Source organism: Lontra canadensis, unplaced genomic scaffold (genome assembly GCF_010015895.1).
Source record: "Lontra canadensis isolate GAN:19392208 unplaced genomic scaffold, GSC_riverotter_1.0 scaffold63, whole genome shotgun sequence".
In the NCBI taxonomy this organism is placed as follows: Eukaryota; Metazoa; Chordata; class Mammalia; order Carnivora; family Mustelidae; genus Lontra; species Lontra canadensis.
In genome coordinates, this window is record NW_022631057.1 from 4,907,209 (window position 1) to 4,924,838 (window position 17,630).

Genomic DNA, 17,630 nt, shown 5'->3' on the forward strand with positions numbered 1-17,630 from the left:
GCATCTCTTTCTTCCAGATTGATCATACACATCAAAACAGAAGGAGAGTTCATCACTAACACTTAATTTCTGTTGATCACACCTTTTTTTTTTTAAATACCACCAGCCCTATAGAAACCAAATAGAAGTTTATATCTATGTAGTGTTGCACAGTATAGTTTACAAAGAACTTTTCATGTCATTTTGTATTTGACTTTCATAACAATTCTTGAGCTATGCATTGCAAATTTTTTGTAACTGTGAAAAGAAAAATAGAAGTTAAATGACTCAACCAAGTTATATAACTAATAAGTAGTAAAGCCAGGACCAAAAGCCATGTTTCAACTCTTGGTCCAATAATTTTCCACTCCACCGTGATGTTTATAAGACACTGTTTTAGCCATAAGTAGATTCCAGATTTTTTTTTTTTTATGTGAAAGAGAGAGAAAGAGAGAGCACAAGCACAGGGAGCGGTAGGCAGAGGGAGAAGTAGGATCCCCACTGAGCAGGGAGCCTGATGTGGGGCTTGATCCCAGGACCCTGGGGTCAGAACCTGAGCTGAAGAAAGACGCTTAACCGAATGAGCCACTCAGGTGCCAAGGATTCCAGACTTTAGGCTTATAGAAAATCGTATCACCAAACCCATTTATTTGTGTTCACCTTGAAAAAGAGATTTAACTATCTATTCATATTCAATTAAAAAGAAAGCATTAGTCTGTTTTGAGAGTTCCCACAACTACCTTGCATAATACAGGCATACCTTATTTTATTGTGCTTTGTTACAGTGCTTCCAGATAACTGTGTTTTTAAAATTGAAGGGCTGTGGGAACCCTGCATTAGGCAAATCTATTGGTGCCATTTTCCCAACAGCATTTGCTCACTTTTTATCTTTGTGTCACATTTTGGAAATTCTCACAGTATCTCAAACTTGTCATTATTGTTACATCTGTTATGACAATCTGTGATCAGTGATCTTTGATTATTCCTAGAGCCACTGTTTTGAGGCACCACAAATCACACCCTTATAAGCCAGCAAACTCAATCGGTAAATGTTTGAGTGTGTTCTGACTGCTCCACCAACCAGCCATTTCCCCATTTCTCTCCTTATACTTAGGCCTCCCAATTCCCTAAAACACAATATTGAAATCAGGTCAGTTAATAACCCCACAGTGGCCTCTAGGTGTTTAAGTGAAAGGGAGAGTCACATGTCTCTCACTTTAAATCAATAGCCAGAAATGATTAAGCTTAGTGAGGAAGGCAGGTCGAAGGCCAAGAGAAGCTGAAAGCCAGTCCTCTTGAGCCAAACAGCAAGTTGTGAATGCAAAGGACAAGTTCTTAAAGGAAATTAAAAAATGCTACTCCAGTGAACACACAAATGATAAAGCAAAATAGCCTTATTGCTGACACAGAGAAAGTTTTTGATCATATCAACCATAACACTGCCGTAAGCAAAAGTCTAATCTAGAGCAAGTCCCTAACTTGCTTCAATTCTATGAAGGCTGAGAGGGAAGGAAGGTGTAGAAGAAAAATTTGAAGAGGCTGGTTCATGAGATTTAAGAAGTAGTCTCCATAACATAAAGGTACAAGGTGAGGCAGCAAGTACTGATGCAGAAGCTGTAGCATGTTATCCAGAAGACCTAGCTGACAAAATTAATGAAGGTGGCTACACTATACACCAGATTTTCGATGCAGACAAAACCACTATATATTGGAAGAAGATGCTGTATAAGGCTTTCATAGCTAGGGAGAAGGAACCAAAGCCTGCCTTCAAAACTTCAAAGGACAGACTGATTCTCTTGTTTGGGGTTGATGTAACTGGTGACTGAATTGAAGCCAGTGCTCATCTACCATTCTGAAAATCCCAAGGCCCTTAAGAATGATGCTAAGCCTATGCTATCTGTGCTGCATCAATGAAACAATAAAGCCTGGATGACAGCACATCTGTTTACAACATGGTTTGCTGAATAGTTTAAGCCACTGTTGAGACCTACTGCTCAGAAAGAGATTTCTTTCAAAATATTAGGGCTCATTGACAATGCACGTGGTCACTAAAAGCCCTGAAAAAGATGTACAAGATTAGTGTTGTTTTCATGTCCACTAACACAATATACATTCTGCAGCCCATAGATCAAAAAGTATTTTTTTTTTTTTACTTTCAAGTCTTATTACTTAAGAAATACATTTCATAAGGTTTATAGATGCTATACATAGTGATTTCTCTGATCTGCAGAAAGTAAGGAGAAGACCTTCTGGAAAGAGTTCACTATTCTAGTTGCCATTAAAGACATTGACAACTCATGTAAAGAAGTCAAAACATCGGGTGCCTGGGTGGCTCAGTGGGTTAAAGCCTCTGCCTTTGGCTCAGGTCATGATCCCAGGGTCCTGGGATTGAGCCCTGCATCGGGCTCTCTGCCCAGCAGGGAGCCTGCTTCCTCCTCTCTGTCTGCCTCTCTGCCTACTTGTGATCTCTCTCTGTCAAATAAATAAATAAAATCTTGAAAAAAAATTAAAAATAAAATGTTTAAAAAAAAAAAGAAGTCAAAACATCAACATTCACAGGAGATTGGAAGAATGTGATTCCAACCCTCATGGATGACACTGAGGGGTTCAAGACCTCAGGGAGTAAGTAACTGCAGATGTGGTAGAAAAAGCAAGAGAACTAGAATTAGAAACAGAGCCTGAGGATAGGAATGAATTGCTTCAATCTCATGATAAAACTTGAATGGATGAGGAGTTGCTTCTTATGGGTGAAAGTGGTGTTGAGATGGAATATACTCCTGATGAAGATGCTGTGAAGACCGAAGACTGCTGAATGACAACAAAGGATTTAGATGTCGGGACATTAGGATATCAGACAACAGCGGATACTATATAAGCGTAGTTGACAAAGTAATAGCAGAATTTGAGAGGATTCACTCCAATTCTGGAAGAAGTCCTATAGGTAAAGTGCAATCAAACAGCATCACACACAGAGAAATCCTTCGTGAAAGGAAAAGTCAATCACTATAGCAAACATCTCTTGTTTTAAGAAACTGCTGACAGCCACCACCCGGATCAGCCAGCAGCCGTTAACATCTAGGCAAAATCCTCCACCAGCAAAAAGATTAGGACTCCTGAAAGCTCAAATGATGCTTAGTGTTTTTTAGCAATATTTTTTAAATTAAGGCATATACATTGTTTTTAGACATAATGCTATTGCACACCTAACAAAACACAATCTAGGGTAAACATAACTTTTATATCCCCTGGAAAACCAAAAATTTCACTTGATTTACTTTATTGTGATATTTACTTTATTATGGTAGTGTGAACAGAACTCACAATATCTATAAAGTATGCCTGTATTCACCCTCCTCTTCTAGCTTTCCTTGCCTCATTAAAAAAGCATTCAAAGGGCACTCTATATAAGAGCAGAACTTTTTCCAAAAAATATTTCATTAAATACTTTAAACAACACTTTTTAAGAGCCAAAGAAATTAATACAAAATAATAAGAAAAGCAAAGTACAATGAAAAGCAAAAACTAAAGAATAAACTAAAACAGTTAAAAATATAAAAACATTAAATATCTAATGAAAGAAAAGTAAACACCAAATATAACAAAAAGTAAAAGTGAAACAAGGCAAAAATACAATTTCCAAAATTTAACACCTCCATGCAGATGGTATGAGGTGGTACAAACAGGTAGCAGGCCTTCATCAGGTCAATTTGCTGATTACAGATACCAGAAATATAAAATAGTCTTTAGTCTTTCCCTTAGTTGCAGAAGATTCAACATTCTGTCCTTCTGGGTTAAAAATATCTGTGTGGGAGGAAGATATCTCTTAAAGAGCACTGAGCTCTAGCTTCGTCGACTTTTCCAACGCATAAATTAAGCAAAAGCCACCCAACCTCTACTCTCTTCAACCTTAGCTTTTAAATGCAGAGTTTTAACTTAGAATGTATTGTCAAGTTCCTTATTAACAACATATAAATAATTTTTGTGATTTGACCAGATTAAATTCACCTATATCTAAAAAGGTAAGATTCTAGTCATATTTAACAGTACGTTTTAAAAAATATACACATTGTATTTATTAAATATGTTATACATACCTATTAAACATAATAGAAATTATATACTTTCAAAGAATTAAAATACCATAAAAATATAAACCATAAACCATGCTAAATATAATTCAGTCTTACTATAATGATTTAGAAAACAATCAGTAGTATTCAGTAACTTCATTTTCAATACTTGGACTACCATTTTGAATATCTCACAAATAAGAAAGTAGTGGTATACGATACAAGGCTTAAAGTACAAATTTTGATATGAGAGCCATTTCTCTTCTTTCCATATCCATCTATTTAAAAAAAATGATCGATGCCAACCTGAATAATACCTGAGAGAAATGAGTCAAAAAAATTGCCAAAAGATCTTATAGATTCCCAGCCAAGTAAACCATAAGTAAATGGCTTTCATAATGGCTTTATAAAGAATTTTGGACAGCTACATTAGCCTTAATAGCCAAATTTAGGACAATGACACAGTATATTTATATTATATATTATACTTTAATATATAATATATACATATATATACTCATTTATATCTTCAACTATCAAGCCAAAAATGAAGTAAATATTTACAACTAAAACTAAATGAGAACTCTGAATTCCAACTAGTATTCAGTTTTAATATTTCCACTTTTTAGAGTAAACATTGTCATTGACAAACACAACAGTAGCCATTAAGAACTTGGAAACTAGGGTTTGAAGAGGTGGGGGGGTGGGAGGTTGGGGGAACCAGGTGGTGGGTATTAGAGATGGCACAGATTGCATGGAGCACTGGGTGTGGTACAAAAACAATGAATACTGTTATGCTGAAAATAAATTAAAAAAAATGATTTAAAAAAAAAACTTGGAAACTAGTATTTTAGTACATAAAAATTCTCAGCTTACTATTTCTTCCATAACATGTCTAAAGCCATACACAACAAACACAAGCAACATATGATCTTGATGAAATTGTGTTACCCTTATTATCCTGCATATATTCATTACCAAAATCACACATTTTATAGCAAAACTACAATTTCAAAATTTAGTTCTCATGTTCTCTGTAGAAATAAGCACAAAAATAAAAAGAGCACATTATTCTCTCAAAACCAAAAAGCCAACCTCATTAATTGCTTATAAGTATTAAAACACTATTTTAGTTTATATAAAAGATTAAGTGACCAAGACCTTGAAAAAAATTCCCCAAATATTAAACAACTTCCTCTTTCAAGAAAAAAAAAAAAAAAACACCAACTTCCTCTTCCAAATATCATATCCAAAATACACTGAAATCTCAAAAAAAAGAAAGGGGGGGGGCATTTAAGAATCCTTTCTGAACCACTTTCTTATGAAATAAATGCTAGTTTATTTCAAAGCAACTGTACCTTAAATGCATAGAACCTAAGGGCATACAGTGCTCTAGCATATTAAAACACACCTGGACTTACTGGGGTTTCATTTCAACCAAAGCTTTCTATACAAATTCATAAATTATTTCAAATAATCTTTTGTCAAAATTAAAAAGAAGGCAAATTTTACAATCACCCAGGTGACAACATTTTAAAGGACAGTTTAATTTTAATTAATGATACATTTGAATACTACAAACATCCTTATGTTTGATGCCATTTCTGCTACCAAACTAAGACAAATTTCTTTTGAAATGACTAATTTCTGGACACTTACACATTTTCAGAAGACCATCAGATGTACTAAACTGATAGCTCTAGACTTTATTTTCAGATTCAAATGATAAATAAGAAGGAACTGAAAGAGGAAAAGGCTCTATCTGATCTTTACCAGTTCTGCCTACGAAGCTACAGAGTTTGTGGTTTATCAACACAGTTCTATTTAAAAAAAAAAAATGTTTTAAAAACAGCATCCATTGCTTGTGATATAAAAATCTATAGCCTTTCAAAGTTCTTTACATTAAAGTTTTTTAATATTTAATAAATCTAAAACAGGTATTAAAAATACAGCATAAACTTACTAATTTTACTTTAATAACAAAGTGAAACTTGCCAAAACTTATTTGAACATCATCCATATGTAAGACACTTTTTCTGAAAATCTATAAGAGATCCAAAGAGGTACTTATCCTCAAAAACCTAAAATCCAGTGGCTGGCATAAGTCAGGGTGATAAAAATCAAGTTCAAGACAGAATATAATTGCCACAAGACGGGTATCAAAAGGATTACTCAGCAACTTCTTTTTATAACTTTTATTTCCATAGCTTCACTTTTACAAATTTCATCTGTTCTACAGCTGTTATACTTTAAGAGAAAAAATGAATTTAACAGTAGTTATTAAGGTTTTAATACCCTTTACAATTTCTATTCCTTTTCTTTAAAAGCCATTTCAGTACCTTGAAAATAGTGCTTTGACAGCTCAGTTAAGTCACACCTTAGATCAGACGCTGTTTTAGGCTGTGAGTAACCAAAACCAAACCCGAACAACCCCCTGCCAGGGCATATTACACTGCAGTAGAGAGTGCTTCTTAATCATTTTCATTAGATATAAATGTTTATACTAAAAGCAATATATCCTTTACTCTTATTCACACCAGATTTTGAATATGAAGTAAAACTCCAACCAACTTCAGAGAAATAACAGCGGGATACCCAAATGAGAGCTGACAAGATAGTATCTAATTGTCTCTCCCTCCACCACCTCAGGACATCCCTAACTCTCCCCTCTGCCCTCTCTCCCACTGTCCCCCATTCCCCTCACACAGAGCTGAGTTAGTGCCCTCTTCAGACTCAGTGCTATACACAGCAACCTCTTACATACCCTTCCTACACTATTACAATCACTGATTTGAAACCCCAAGAACGTCATCTTTTTAATTGCTTTTCATCTGTGTTTGACACTCAGAAGCATTCAATGAATGAACAACAGAGGACTGAATATCTTATACAGTGTTTACATTCTTCTTCCCATTGTTACCTTTTGATGTCTACTAAAAATTAGTATCACAACAACTCTGGTCAAGCCTAGAATTAGCCAGGAATTTCCTAAATGGGTGACTTTTTTAAATTGCCGAGACAAATTTCAATGCTATTATAAAAGGATGACTATTGGATTTTAAAGGCAACGCAGTGTAATGGTTGAGTTCAGGCTCTAGAATTGAAAAAACAGGTTCAAATACCAACCCCATCTGTTAGAGCTGTGTGACATAAGCAAGTTACTTAACCTTTCTGTGCTTCCATTTCCTCACCTGTATGGAAAGGTTTACAGCCCCTACTGCATATGGTTGTCATGAATATAAATTAGAAATAGAAACTCTGAGCACATTTACTGACATACTGTAAATACTAAATAGTTAATTTTTATTTCTATTTCTGTAAAACATTTAACTGGAAGCCAAATCAGAAAAAATAAATCAGTAAATAAGGCTTTAAAACCATAATGCTATAGCTTTGTTAATTGAAAGCTTATAACAAAAATATCTTGATGAAATTCACTGAATACATAAATACACTTACACACTTATTAAAGCTGTTAATCACAAATATAAATGGAGTGTCAATACACATGGGGGAAGAAATGGTAAAAACCTCACTAGAAACTGACAGAGGCACATTTGATCTTTAGTTCAGAGATCTTTCCACTATAGCAAACCGCATATTTTTAATTAATTCAACTTTACAAGGCTTTCTTTAAAATTAAAATGCTCCCTTGAGGGCTGTCTATCAGTTGTTCACACCCTACTGTGAATTACTTTAATCAGATAAATGCATTAAGTTTAACACCACCTACTTAAAGAAATTGTTATTGAAAAGTATCAAGAAGAGGGGTAGCTTTAAAACTAGTGTGCCTGCACGGGGAAGGCCTGTTTCACGCTCGTAGCAAGCATCTCTATGCAGTCAGGGGCAGCACGAAGACAGTGGCACCTGCAGCACCCGGTGAGAGCACAGGCTTGCAGGACTTCTAAGGTCCATCAAAGCCAATTCCCCTCTACTAGGTTGTATTAGGGGCTCTTTAAGGAAACTTCCAGTTCTATTATTCTACTGTTCTCTTCTGCAATATGCTCTAAGACCCCAAGTGGTACCAACTTCCTAAATACCTCTAAAAAAATCAACTGAAGAGCACTTTTGGCAGGTTCCCACAAAGCAAAAATGAACGAACCACTACAGAAATGGGAAACAAGACACCCTTTCCTACAAATTAAAATTAAATCACTACCTGGAATAAATCAAATTATCCTTAATTTATATAAACTATGAGTCTATGTCCAAAATAAATACAACAACAGGAAAACCATTAAACTTAACAGTACAGGAACACCACAGCATTTCAGGGGTTTCTTAAAGCTATCTCTAATGCTTTCTGGCTCAAGTGAAAAAAAAAAAATCTTTAAAAAAAATCTTGAAGCAAAAACTGGGACGCCTGGGTGGCTCAGTTGGTTAAGCCGCTGCCTTTGGCTAAGGTCATGATCCTGGGGTCCTGGGATCGAGTCCCGCATCCGGCTCCTTGCTCGGCGGGGAGCCTGCTTCCTCCTCTCTCTCTGCCTGCCTCTCTGCCTGCTTGTGTGTACTCACTCTCTCTGACAAATAAATAAAATCTTAAAAAAAAAAAAAAAACTTTCTTCTAGTTTGTATAATATTACTTTAGTGTAAACCAAAGAGTCTGAAAGTAGAAAAAAATTTCTAAATGTTAAATATTAAAAAGTATTTCCAGTAAAGAAAGATTCTTTTGGGGTTGATTGAGAACATACTTCACACTTAACGCCCTTGATTTTTGTCGTTATTTTACATAAAACTATGGCTGCATGCTTAAAGTACCTCCAAAATGCCTATTGCTAATATTGTGTATATCTTTTAAAATGTGTATTTTAAAAGGTAAATTATTGTCCTCTACCTTGTCAATCAAAAATAAAAATCTAGAGGAAAAGAAAGAGGGATATTATTTGCACATAAGAAAATCCTCCAAATGAGAGAATATTATCAAAAGAATATCAGGAACATATTATCCTGAAGGTCAATGAAACAAGAATGTTCCAAGGAAAAAACCTGAACAAACTTGTGACACTGTGGCCACACAGCAGAGCCCAAGCACCAGTCCAACAGCACACCACTGTGAAGAGGACAGCAGCAGACGCTCCACCCCCCACAGGCAACGGTGGGAATCATCATTAAAAATTAAGAAGTGACCTTGGATTAAAGCAGCAAAACTAAAGCACATGTGAATAAATAAAAGCACTTAATGAGACAAGTCATAATCAAACTACTGAAATATAAACTCCGCAGCATCCCTATCAAAATGTTAATAAACAAACACTGGACATTGACATTTGATTTGCTTCTTAGACTCGCAGGCGACTATGTCAGGGAGCACATAACGTTCCAAAGCCAAACGTAAAAGTTCAGCTATTCTTAACTATCTTCTTTATAAAGCCAGAATGACATATCTGAAAGGTATGGTTCTAAAGAACATTAAGTTTTATTCCAGGTTAGCAAGGATGAGAAAATTAAAGTTTCGTTTTCTTCAACAATCTATGATATAAAGCTAATACTTTCAGTGGTGATAACTCCTATTCATCCACGTGCATCTAGATTGAGAAGGACTCAGAAGGAGCTCTGCAAGGAACACACAGCTAGAGCAAGAACATGGTAACCGCATTTGACTCACAGATTTTTCTTCCATGTTAGGCAATATGTAAAGTCTCCTAAACCACTTAATCGTATGTATGATTCATCAATTCTACTTTCTAAACGTTAGGTTTTTTATTGGGTTTTTGCTATGTGTGGATGGGTACAAATAGGTTTGAAGGTAGACTCCAAAACATATATATACAGCACTGTCCCAATAAATCTTGTGATGTGAGAAGGCAGCAAGTAGATGTGGGTTCTGAATGGGAAGAGTTTAAGCACAGACTATCTCTAAACAAACCCACTGGCCCAAGATACATATCATATGGTCGCTTATTTCTATTGTCCCTACTCTTGTCATACCAGCGCACACTTCAGATCACTTCTACGACAAGCAGCTCTCAGTGAATTTATCTGATCATTTATTTGACCAGTAGCTGGCACTATGCTAGGTCCAAGTTCTGATTTAAGAAAAAAAGTAAGAGGCAGTTAAGCTATTAACCTAGCTAACGACCAGAAAGGTAGATAACTTGATACTGGGTTGAATGGGTTTATAAAAGTGGAAAGTCAGTAACAAAGGAGGATTTGTTCTGAAGAGAAATTCTTCCACCTAAAGAGACAGGAATAAAGAAAACAAGACCTAATAAAGATGTGTTGAAACTACGAATAAATAGCTAGGACGGTTAGAGCAAGGACTCATTTAAACATGGAGACACAAATCCTAAACGCGAGAAGTAGTGAGTGCAGAAGGGGGATATCCTGAGCCAGCATCAATAATCACAAGGAAAAAGTTCAGTAATTGTTTTGTGTGGAATTACCCTTGATTCATTAATTTCAGAGAAGAAACTGCATTCTTGTTTAAAATTACATATACCCGTACCATATACGGTTTAAACTCTAATATTTCCTCCCATGGTAATAATGCAGCCTATATTGAGCTGATTCGAGGTCTCTACACAATGAGAGACAATGGAGCAGACTTTTTAAACTAGATTAAATCTATTAAAAAGCAGCCGATTAGGGGCACCTGGGTGGCTCAGTGGGTTGAGCCTCTGCCTTCAGCTCAGCTCATGGTCTCAGGGTCTTGGGATCGAGCCCCGCATGGGGCTCTCTGCTCGGCGGGGAGCCTGCTTCCTCCTCCCTCTCTCTCTGCCTGCCTCTCTGCCCACTTGTGATCTCTGTCTGTCAAATAAATAAATAGAATCTTAAAACAAAAAAAAAAAACAGCAGATTAAAATACAGACTCTGGAGCCAGACTATTTTGGGCAAATTTCCTCATTTCTCTGTGCTCAGTTTCTTCACCTGCAAAATGAAGATAAACATTTCCCTCCCATAGGATGTCCGTGAGATTTAAAGTTAGTCCATGTATGACAGCTACAACTGAGCACAGCACAACCAGCACTACTACCACTTGAGGTAAGTCGTCAACAAAATATAAAAGAGAAAGCTAGAGCGCCAAAGCCACTGCCTGAAAGAAAAACCTGAAGAGAAAGCATCGTCAACGTTGTATTGAGGATGGGTGACTTCTGAGTTCCCTGAAGTCCTGCACCACTTCAGGGAATGCAGGGATGGTGTGGTAACAATAACTTCTGCCGTTAGAACTGAAGAGAGGCCATCACTACTGGCTCTACGCCAATGACTGCTGGGAAGGATGAAAGACAGCGAAGAGTGACAACAGCAATTCCCTCGGAAATCTACCAGGGAGAGTATTAAGATCTAAATTTTGGCATTTCACTCTTGGATAGTTGCAACAGAAGTTATTAGGGAAGTTGTCCCGCCAGGGAGACATCCGTGAATATATGGGCCAACCAGTCTGGCAGACACCATCAGAACCGGTTCCGCTAACAAAAGGGAATACGATAGGGAAACAAAACCAACCACACTCATGGCAATTTTTTCAATTCCTGAGGCCCTCCATATGAAACTACTTCTCAGTGTTCTAAAATGTGCTGTTTAAAAAAAAAAAAAAAATGTACTGTCTTTGAAACAAGTCCAAATAGCAATAGATCAAATGAAGATCACCCTTTTACCAGAGCTAGCTATATTGTTATATTTCAAAAACTAATACCATTTCAAAACACCAAGTAAAACTTAGGTAAATAATAATTTGTCTCTGGAGATATTTATGAAGTAAACTACACAAAATAAATGAATTTAGAACCTCTCTATTAGAAAATGAACAAGAGAAAACATGCCAAATATCTTAATGTAATATCACCAATCTCAGCATAAACCAAATTTATCCTGAGTATGGTGTTTTCTATTGGATCAAACAGATAGTCTTCAAAAAATAAACCAGCGGGCCCCTGGGTGGCTCAGTCAGTTAAGTGTCTACCTTGGGCTCAGGTCATGATCTCAAGGTCCTGGGATCAAGCCCTCTCCCTCTGCCCCTTTCACCCCAGCTCATGTGCACTCTCTCTCTGTCAAATAAATAAAATCTAAAAAAATAAAAAATACACCAATATTCTAAGAAATGCAGAGAACATTTTAATTGATTTCCCAACGCCTATTCCTTGCCAGTTGTTTAATAATAATCTGTCATAATAATCTCACCATTCAACCATCTACCACTACCCCACCAATGATTATTTTAGGAATGTGTAGGTTCATGCCAACTTTGGCCACTGGGATCCAATGTTCTGGAAGATTCTGGGGAAAGAAATTTTCTGGATTTAAGCAGAGTGCCATGAAAAGCTACTGTCTCTCACCCCCAAGGTCATTAAAGAGAAAGCAGAGTTCTAACTTCTCTTAACCACCATCCCATAACCACAGGAATCTAAATCTTCCAATGATACCAATTACTGTGAGTGGCAGAGCTGAGATGCAAAAAGAACCTGGATCTTTGATGATTTGCTTCTAAACTTCCTCTTATATAAACTAAGTTCCTTCATTACTTAAATTGGTTTTATATTTGTACCCCAAAACATTCTAATATACACATTTTGTTTTCCAGGTTTATTACTATATAAAAATGTCACCCATATTCATGCAAATGTTAGCAAAAACAAAAAACAAAAAACCATCCTACTTTAAACAAATGGATACACATATCAGGTTTGTTTGTAATAAATAAATAGGTTTTATTGACAGTTAAATAGGAATATTCAGTAACTCTCTTCAATAATTTCTGGACTGCTTCCCTTTAATATTTATCAATAAAGTAGAAAATTAATAAAAACATTTAGAAACATTAAAGTCTCACTTTGAAGCTCAAAAAGGTATAATTTTTTAGACTCTAAAATATTAGTCATATTTATACTATTTAAGTCATAACTAAAAGAAGAAAAGTTGTTAATGCTTTTCATACAGTTGACTTTAGCTTTACTAAAAATCTTTCGAATTTGCTGCCTGTGAGTCATATGGATAGAATACATGGGTAGAATGGATTAATTGCAACCTACAGGGAGGCTGAAGTGTTTATTTTAACCATTTGTCATATTTCCAACTTCACTGTGCTGGATAAACTATTAAAATACACAAGAAGATGTTTCTAATGAGTAGTGATTTAAACAATAACAACAGCAAAAAGGCAAGAAAGAAATAAAAGAAGGGCACAAGAAGAAGATAAAAAACTGGAATAACTAGTTCCTAAGGGCAAAGGGAGGAAGGAAGGAGTAAAACACTCACAAGTCTTTATGGAAAGGTCACGATCTGACACATGCACAGATCAGGTGTTATGTAAGGTAGATTGATCCTTGTATCAAAATCCCTTTAGCATGCATTTAAAATTACAAAGAAATCGTATTTTCTCAAGTAATTTAGCCTATTTTACAAACACGTCAGGTGAGCATTAATTCACCTACCTTCGCTAACGTTATGGTATAGATTATTCTGAAGACTAATTCACCATAAATACACTAAAAAATAGATCTAAATTCGAGCTGAAAAAAAACATATATCCATTTGAGTCTTCAGAGAAAACTTGGTTGTGCCTGGAAAGAATGTAGATAGACCAACTTTAATACATATAGGACAACAAAAGATAACCTTTTTAATTGGAAAAAGCTCCCTACAACCTAGGATCAGTCTCTGCCTGGGGACAAACCTGATCACAGCTACAGTTCAAACTGGCCAAAAATATAGCAGGCAGGGCCAGTAGAGTCAGGAACATGTGTGACTTCCTACCTAAAATTAGCCATGCCCATTTCACCACAAGCTGGGTTGGGCTTCTCTATTTTAAGGTGTGCAGCTCCAAATTGCTTAAGAGCATATAATTGCTGGTCTGTTTCTGGAGCTAAGAGTGTCAGCAGACTTTCCACCAAGTCTTTAGAATGGACAACTGGTCTCTACAAAATCCCACACTTAATCACCATGTTATCTAGCATCTACGTACACTGCAAGTAAAATCACACACTGGAAAACATTACATACAAGGACACATCAAAAAGGAAATAAACAAGAAGAGACAGCCCTTATTCCTTTCCACCACACCACCCCTTGATGCATACATATTGTATATGACAAAAGTGGAAGGGAAACTGACAAAAGTGTCCTTGTCTTTTCAGGAAATTATATAGAACTGGCAGGTGAAACCCTTCCAAATGATGTCACACCATTATTTACCTCTCCCTGAAAGTGCTTTGCTACTGGAGTAAATCCAAAAGAAGGGGCTACTCAGTCTGCATTCTGCATTCTGCATTCTGGAAACATTAGAGGGAATTGGTGTGTCTTCCATGTACTGGCAAGAGATTTTCACTAATGTTTAAAAAAAGGAGCTAAGTTTTCAAAGACAAATGAAAGAAAATGAAAAGGTGTGCCCTACTACCAAAACTAATGATCACTCTATTAACAAGTGATAAAGCTGAGTTCTAAGTTATATGGCCTTAATGTACACATGAAATTTAAGCCGCACAGATGACATTCATGGTTTCTACAACCTCATGGCAAAAACCTAGCATCTACTTTATTAATAGTACCTTCAGACACTAGATGCAGAATATACATTTAGTACCATTATTATCCTGATACTATCATGTTCTAGCAATCTACAACACTAACACTTATTTTGACAGACTGAGTTATTTTAAGAATGAACAAAACACACATACCTTCATTTTCAGAGGCATGACATTTCACTTTCAATACCAAGTCAAAGGTTCTTTCTGGATTTTCCCTAAAAGAAAAAGAATTTTGTTTTATTTATTTCCTATCACAAAAAAGCATCTCTGCAGAGTGTATGTTTTCTTAACTCAAAAAATTGATCATCTTTTTGTTGTAATGTATTCTATGTAACTATACAAGCACAATGTAGAAAATAAGGTTTTTTTTCCCAGTACAGTAATGTAAGAGACTTAGGAGTTCTGAGACCTGGGGCAAACATTTAGCCTCTGAGCCTGATTTCTTGTCTATAAAGTGCCTCCTCACTCACATCAAAGAATAGTTCTGAGGATTGCAAATCAACAAATTTATGTGGAAGTACTTTATAAAATATTAAGTGCTATATAAATGTAAAGCATTGACTTTACCTTACTGAATCAAAATTGGAAAGCCAGTATGCTCCTAAATATTTCTACCTTTTCCTGCCAACAAAGCTGCCCAGCAGGTTCTCAGGCTTCCTCCCCGCCACCCACCCCAGGCTTTTTTTTTAAAGGACCTGCAGTGTAAGTGTAAATGATGAATACCTGGTTCCACCTGCCATGTTCTAGACCACCATAAAACAGTTATAATGCTCCTAAATTTGACACTTTGCATATGCTTCTCTTGAAATAAAGTAGCGCACTGTACATAAACTCTAAGCCTAACACCACCACCAGCAACAAACACCAACAAAAACCTGGTTTTATGTCTATTTAGAGTAATTAGAAATAGACATCTACCTTAATATTTGATTTTCCCACTAGGAACAGTAAGATTGCTTTCCTTCATTCAGAAGTTATCCACTTCTTCGTTAACTTCTCACACATTCAACCAATTCATTGGTTTAATTTCAAAAAGCAAACTGAAATCTACTGAGACACATTTTCTTTAACCGTTCTGTTTTAATCTCTTTCTGCTAGAAGATAAGAGATGAAGCAAAATCTGATACCACAATGCCCACGTGACCAAAGTGTTAATCTATCTGTTATTCCTGTTGAAGGAGAACTTAGTGTCTTTGTACATTAGCTGTTTTAAATACGCACTTCCTTTAATAAAGTAATGCCAGTTTTGGCTTCCAAATAAACATTCATTTTTCTAAATTTATTACAAGAATCTAGAATCACAGGAAGTGACAAGCTATATAAATTAATTTGCAAATACACAGTTCCTCAGCCAACCCACTATTAACTTATTTCAATGGAAATAATAAGCATTTAGGTGACCTCCTCCCTCATGGTCCAATTAATGTCAAAAACTATACTTTTTAAAACACTTACGCAGCCCCCCCATGTCAAACCCTGAAGAAAATAATTCTAAATCACATAATTTTCCCATTTTCCCAATATTTTTTTAGAATCTCTTAGGTGTAAAACTTAAATAGTGATCCAATTATACTGTGAAATTTTACAAGCCTTTCACACTAATACGAAATATGTAGTATTCATTATTTTAAATGGGGGGTGGTGGTGTGAACAGGGAGTAAGGGAAGAAGAAATTCTTTGCAAAGTAAGTTCCAGGAAAAAAAAATAAACAAACATAAACCTAATACCTCTAAGACCCAAAACAAAATCACCACACTTACTCAATTGCTTTTTTTTACATAATTAATCTCCCGATGAAAAATATCCACTGATGCAGACACAAATACACTATCTAACAGGATACCATTTTGCAAGCACCATGCATATACCCAGTCCCTATGTAAACACCTATGAGAGGCCAATTTAATTTTATAAGAAAAACTGGAAGAAAACATCTGGGAAACTGATAACCATGCTTAAAAATGAAATGGTTATTTTCACGTTAGGGAAATACAGTAAATAATAACCGCTTAACCTCAGCGCTGACGCCCTCCCGGACACCAACCAGCAAGACACAGACAACCGACAGTCACGTCTGCCACACTCCGGGAGGAACAAGAAACCCACAGCGGGTGGTGGCAGGAGCCGCCAGGCCTCCTCCACTACCTAGAGATGCGGGCGTCGCCGCGGCGCTGCCTGCCGCTCCCGGAGGAGCGGCGCCCACCCCGCCCGGCCGGGGACGCGGGGCCGGGCAGGCTTTGCGGCCTAGCGCTGTCCCGCCAGCCGGCCGCGCACGGGGGGCCGGGCCAAAGTCGCCGTCTGGGGGGCCGGCCGCCGCGGGACGCCACCCCCCTTCCCGCGCGCCCGCGACCCCCACTCACTTGGTCCTGCAGTCCATGGTTACATGTCGGTGTGGGGCTGTCCGTCCCGCCCCCGCGCCGGCCTGAGAGCCCACTGTCCCGCGCTGGGAGGGTCGCGCCGCCCACGCCCACGCCGGCCGCCCCGCGGGGAAGGAGGCTACTCACAACGGCGGCGGTCGCGGCGGGCCCATGTCGGCGGCGCCCCCGGCGCTTCCCCGCCTCCCACCCCACCCCCCAGAGTCTTTTTGTGACAGCAGCAGCAACAGCGGAGGCGCGGCCGCCGCCCCCGTCTTCGCCGGCCGCCGCCCCCGCCGCCTCCGAAGCTGGGGCCTCTCTGTTCCTGCGACCGGGGCCGCCCGCAGCGGCTCCTGCACCTTCTGCAAACCAGGAAGTCGCCGGGAGGGGGGAAGGGGCGCGCGGGGGCGCGCCCGGCGTCCTCACCTGGGCCGCGCGGCCCGCGGGCCGTAGCCTGAGGAGGAGACTGGGCGGGGTCCTCGCGCCCAGAGTGCCCAGAGGGTTGAGGGGAGCGCAAGTGTCTGCCCGAATGGCCCACGTACCGCTTTGTAACTGAGCCAGAAACGCAAGGTGCCCCCTGTGTCCTCAGCCCTGGACCAGCCGACTTCCTTTCTGGGTCCAGTCCAGGCTCCAGGGCTACAACCCACCCAGAAAGCAAAGTAATTGAAATAGTACCTCGATTTGCAGTTTTCCACACCATATATGCACACGGAATTGGATCACCAACTAATAGGTATTGTTTGCTAGAACCTTCGTCGTTTTGG

At 38.0% G+C, this 17,630-nt stretch overlaps 1 protein-coding gene across 2 annotated transcripts in view; it reads right to left on the reverse strand.

Moving 5' to 3' along the window:
• The window catches only part of DENND1B (DENN domain containing 1B), a 242,907-nt gene extending 225,631 nt beyond the window's left edge, over nucleotides 1–17,276 (reverse strand). The window contains exons 1-2 of one of the 2 annotated variants that reach the window (XM_032878198.1): nucleotides 16,873–17,276; nucleotides 14,663–14,727 (exon numbers count right to left, since the gene is read on the reverse strand). In XM_032878198.1, coding sequence (XP_032734089.1) covers nucleotides 14,663–14,727; nucleotides 16,873–16,889 — 82 coding nt within the window. In that variant the 5' untranslated portion in view covers nucleotides 16,890–17,276. The remainder of the gene's footprint in view (nucleotides 1–14,662; nucleotides 14,728–16,872) is intronic. The other variant, XM_032878197.1, reaches the window with a different exon arrangement.
• Nucleotides 17,277–17,630: the final 354 nt, after the last annotated feature.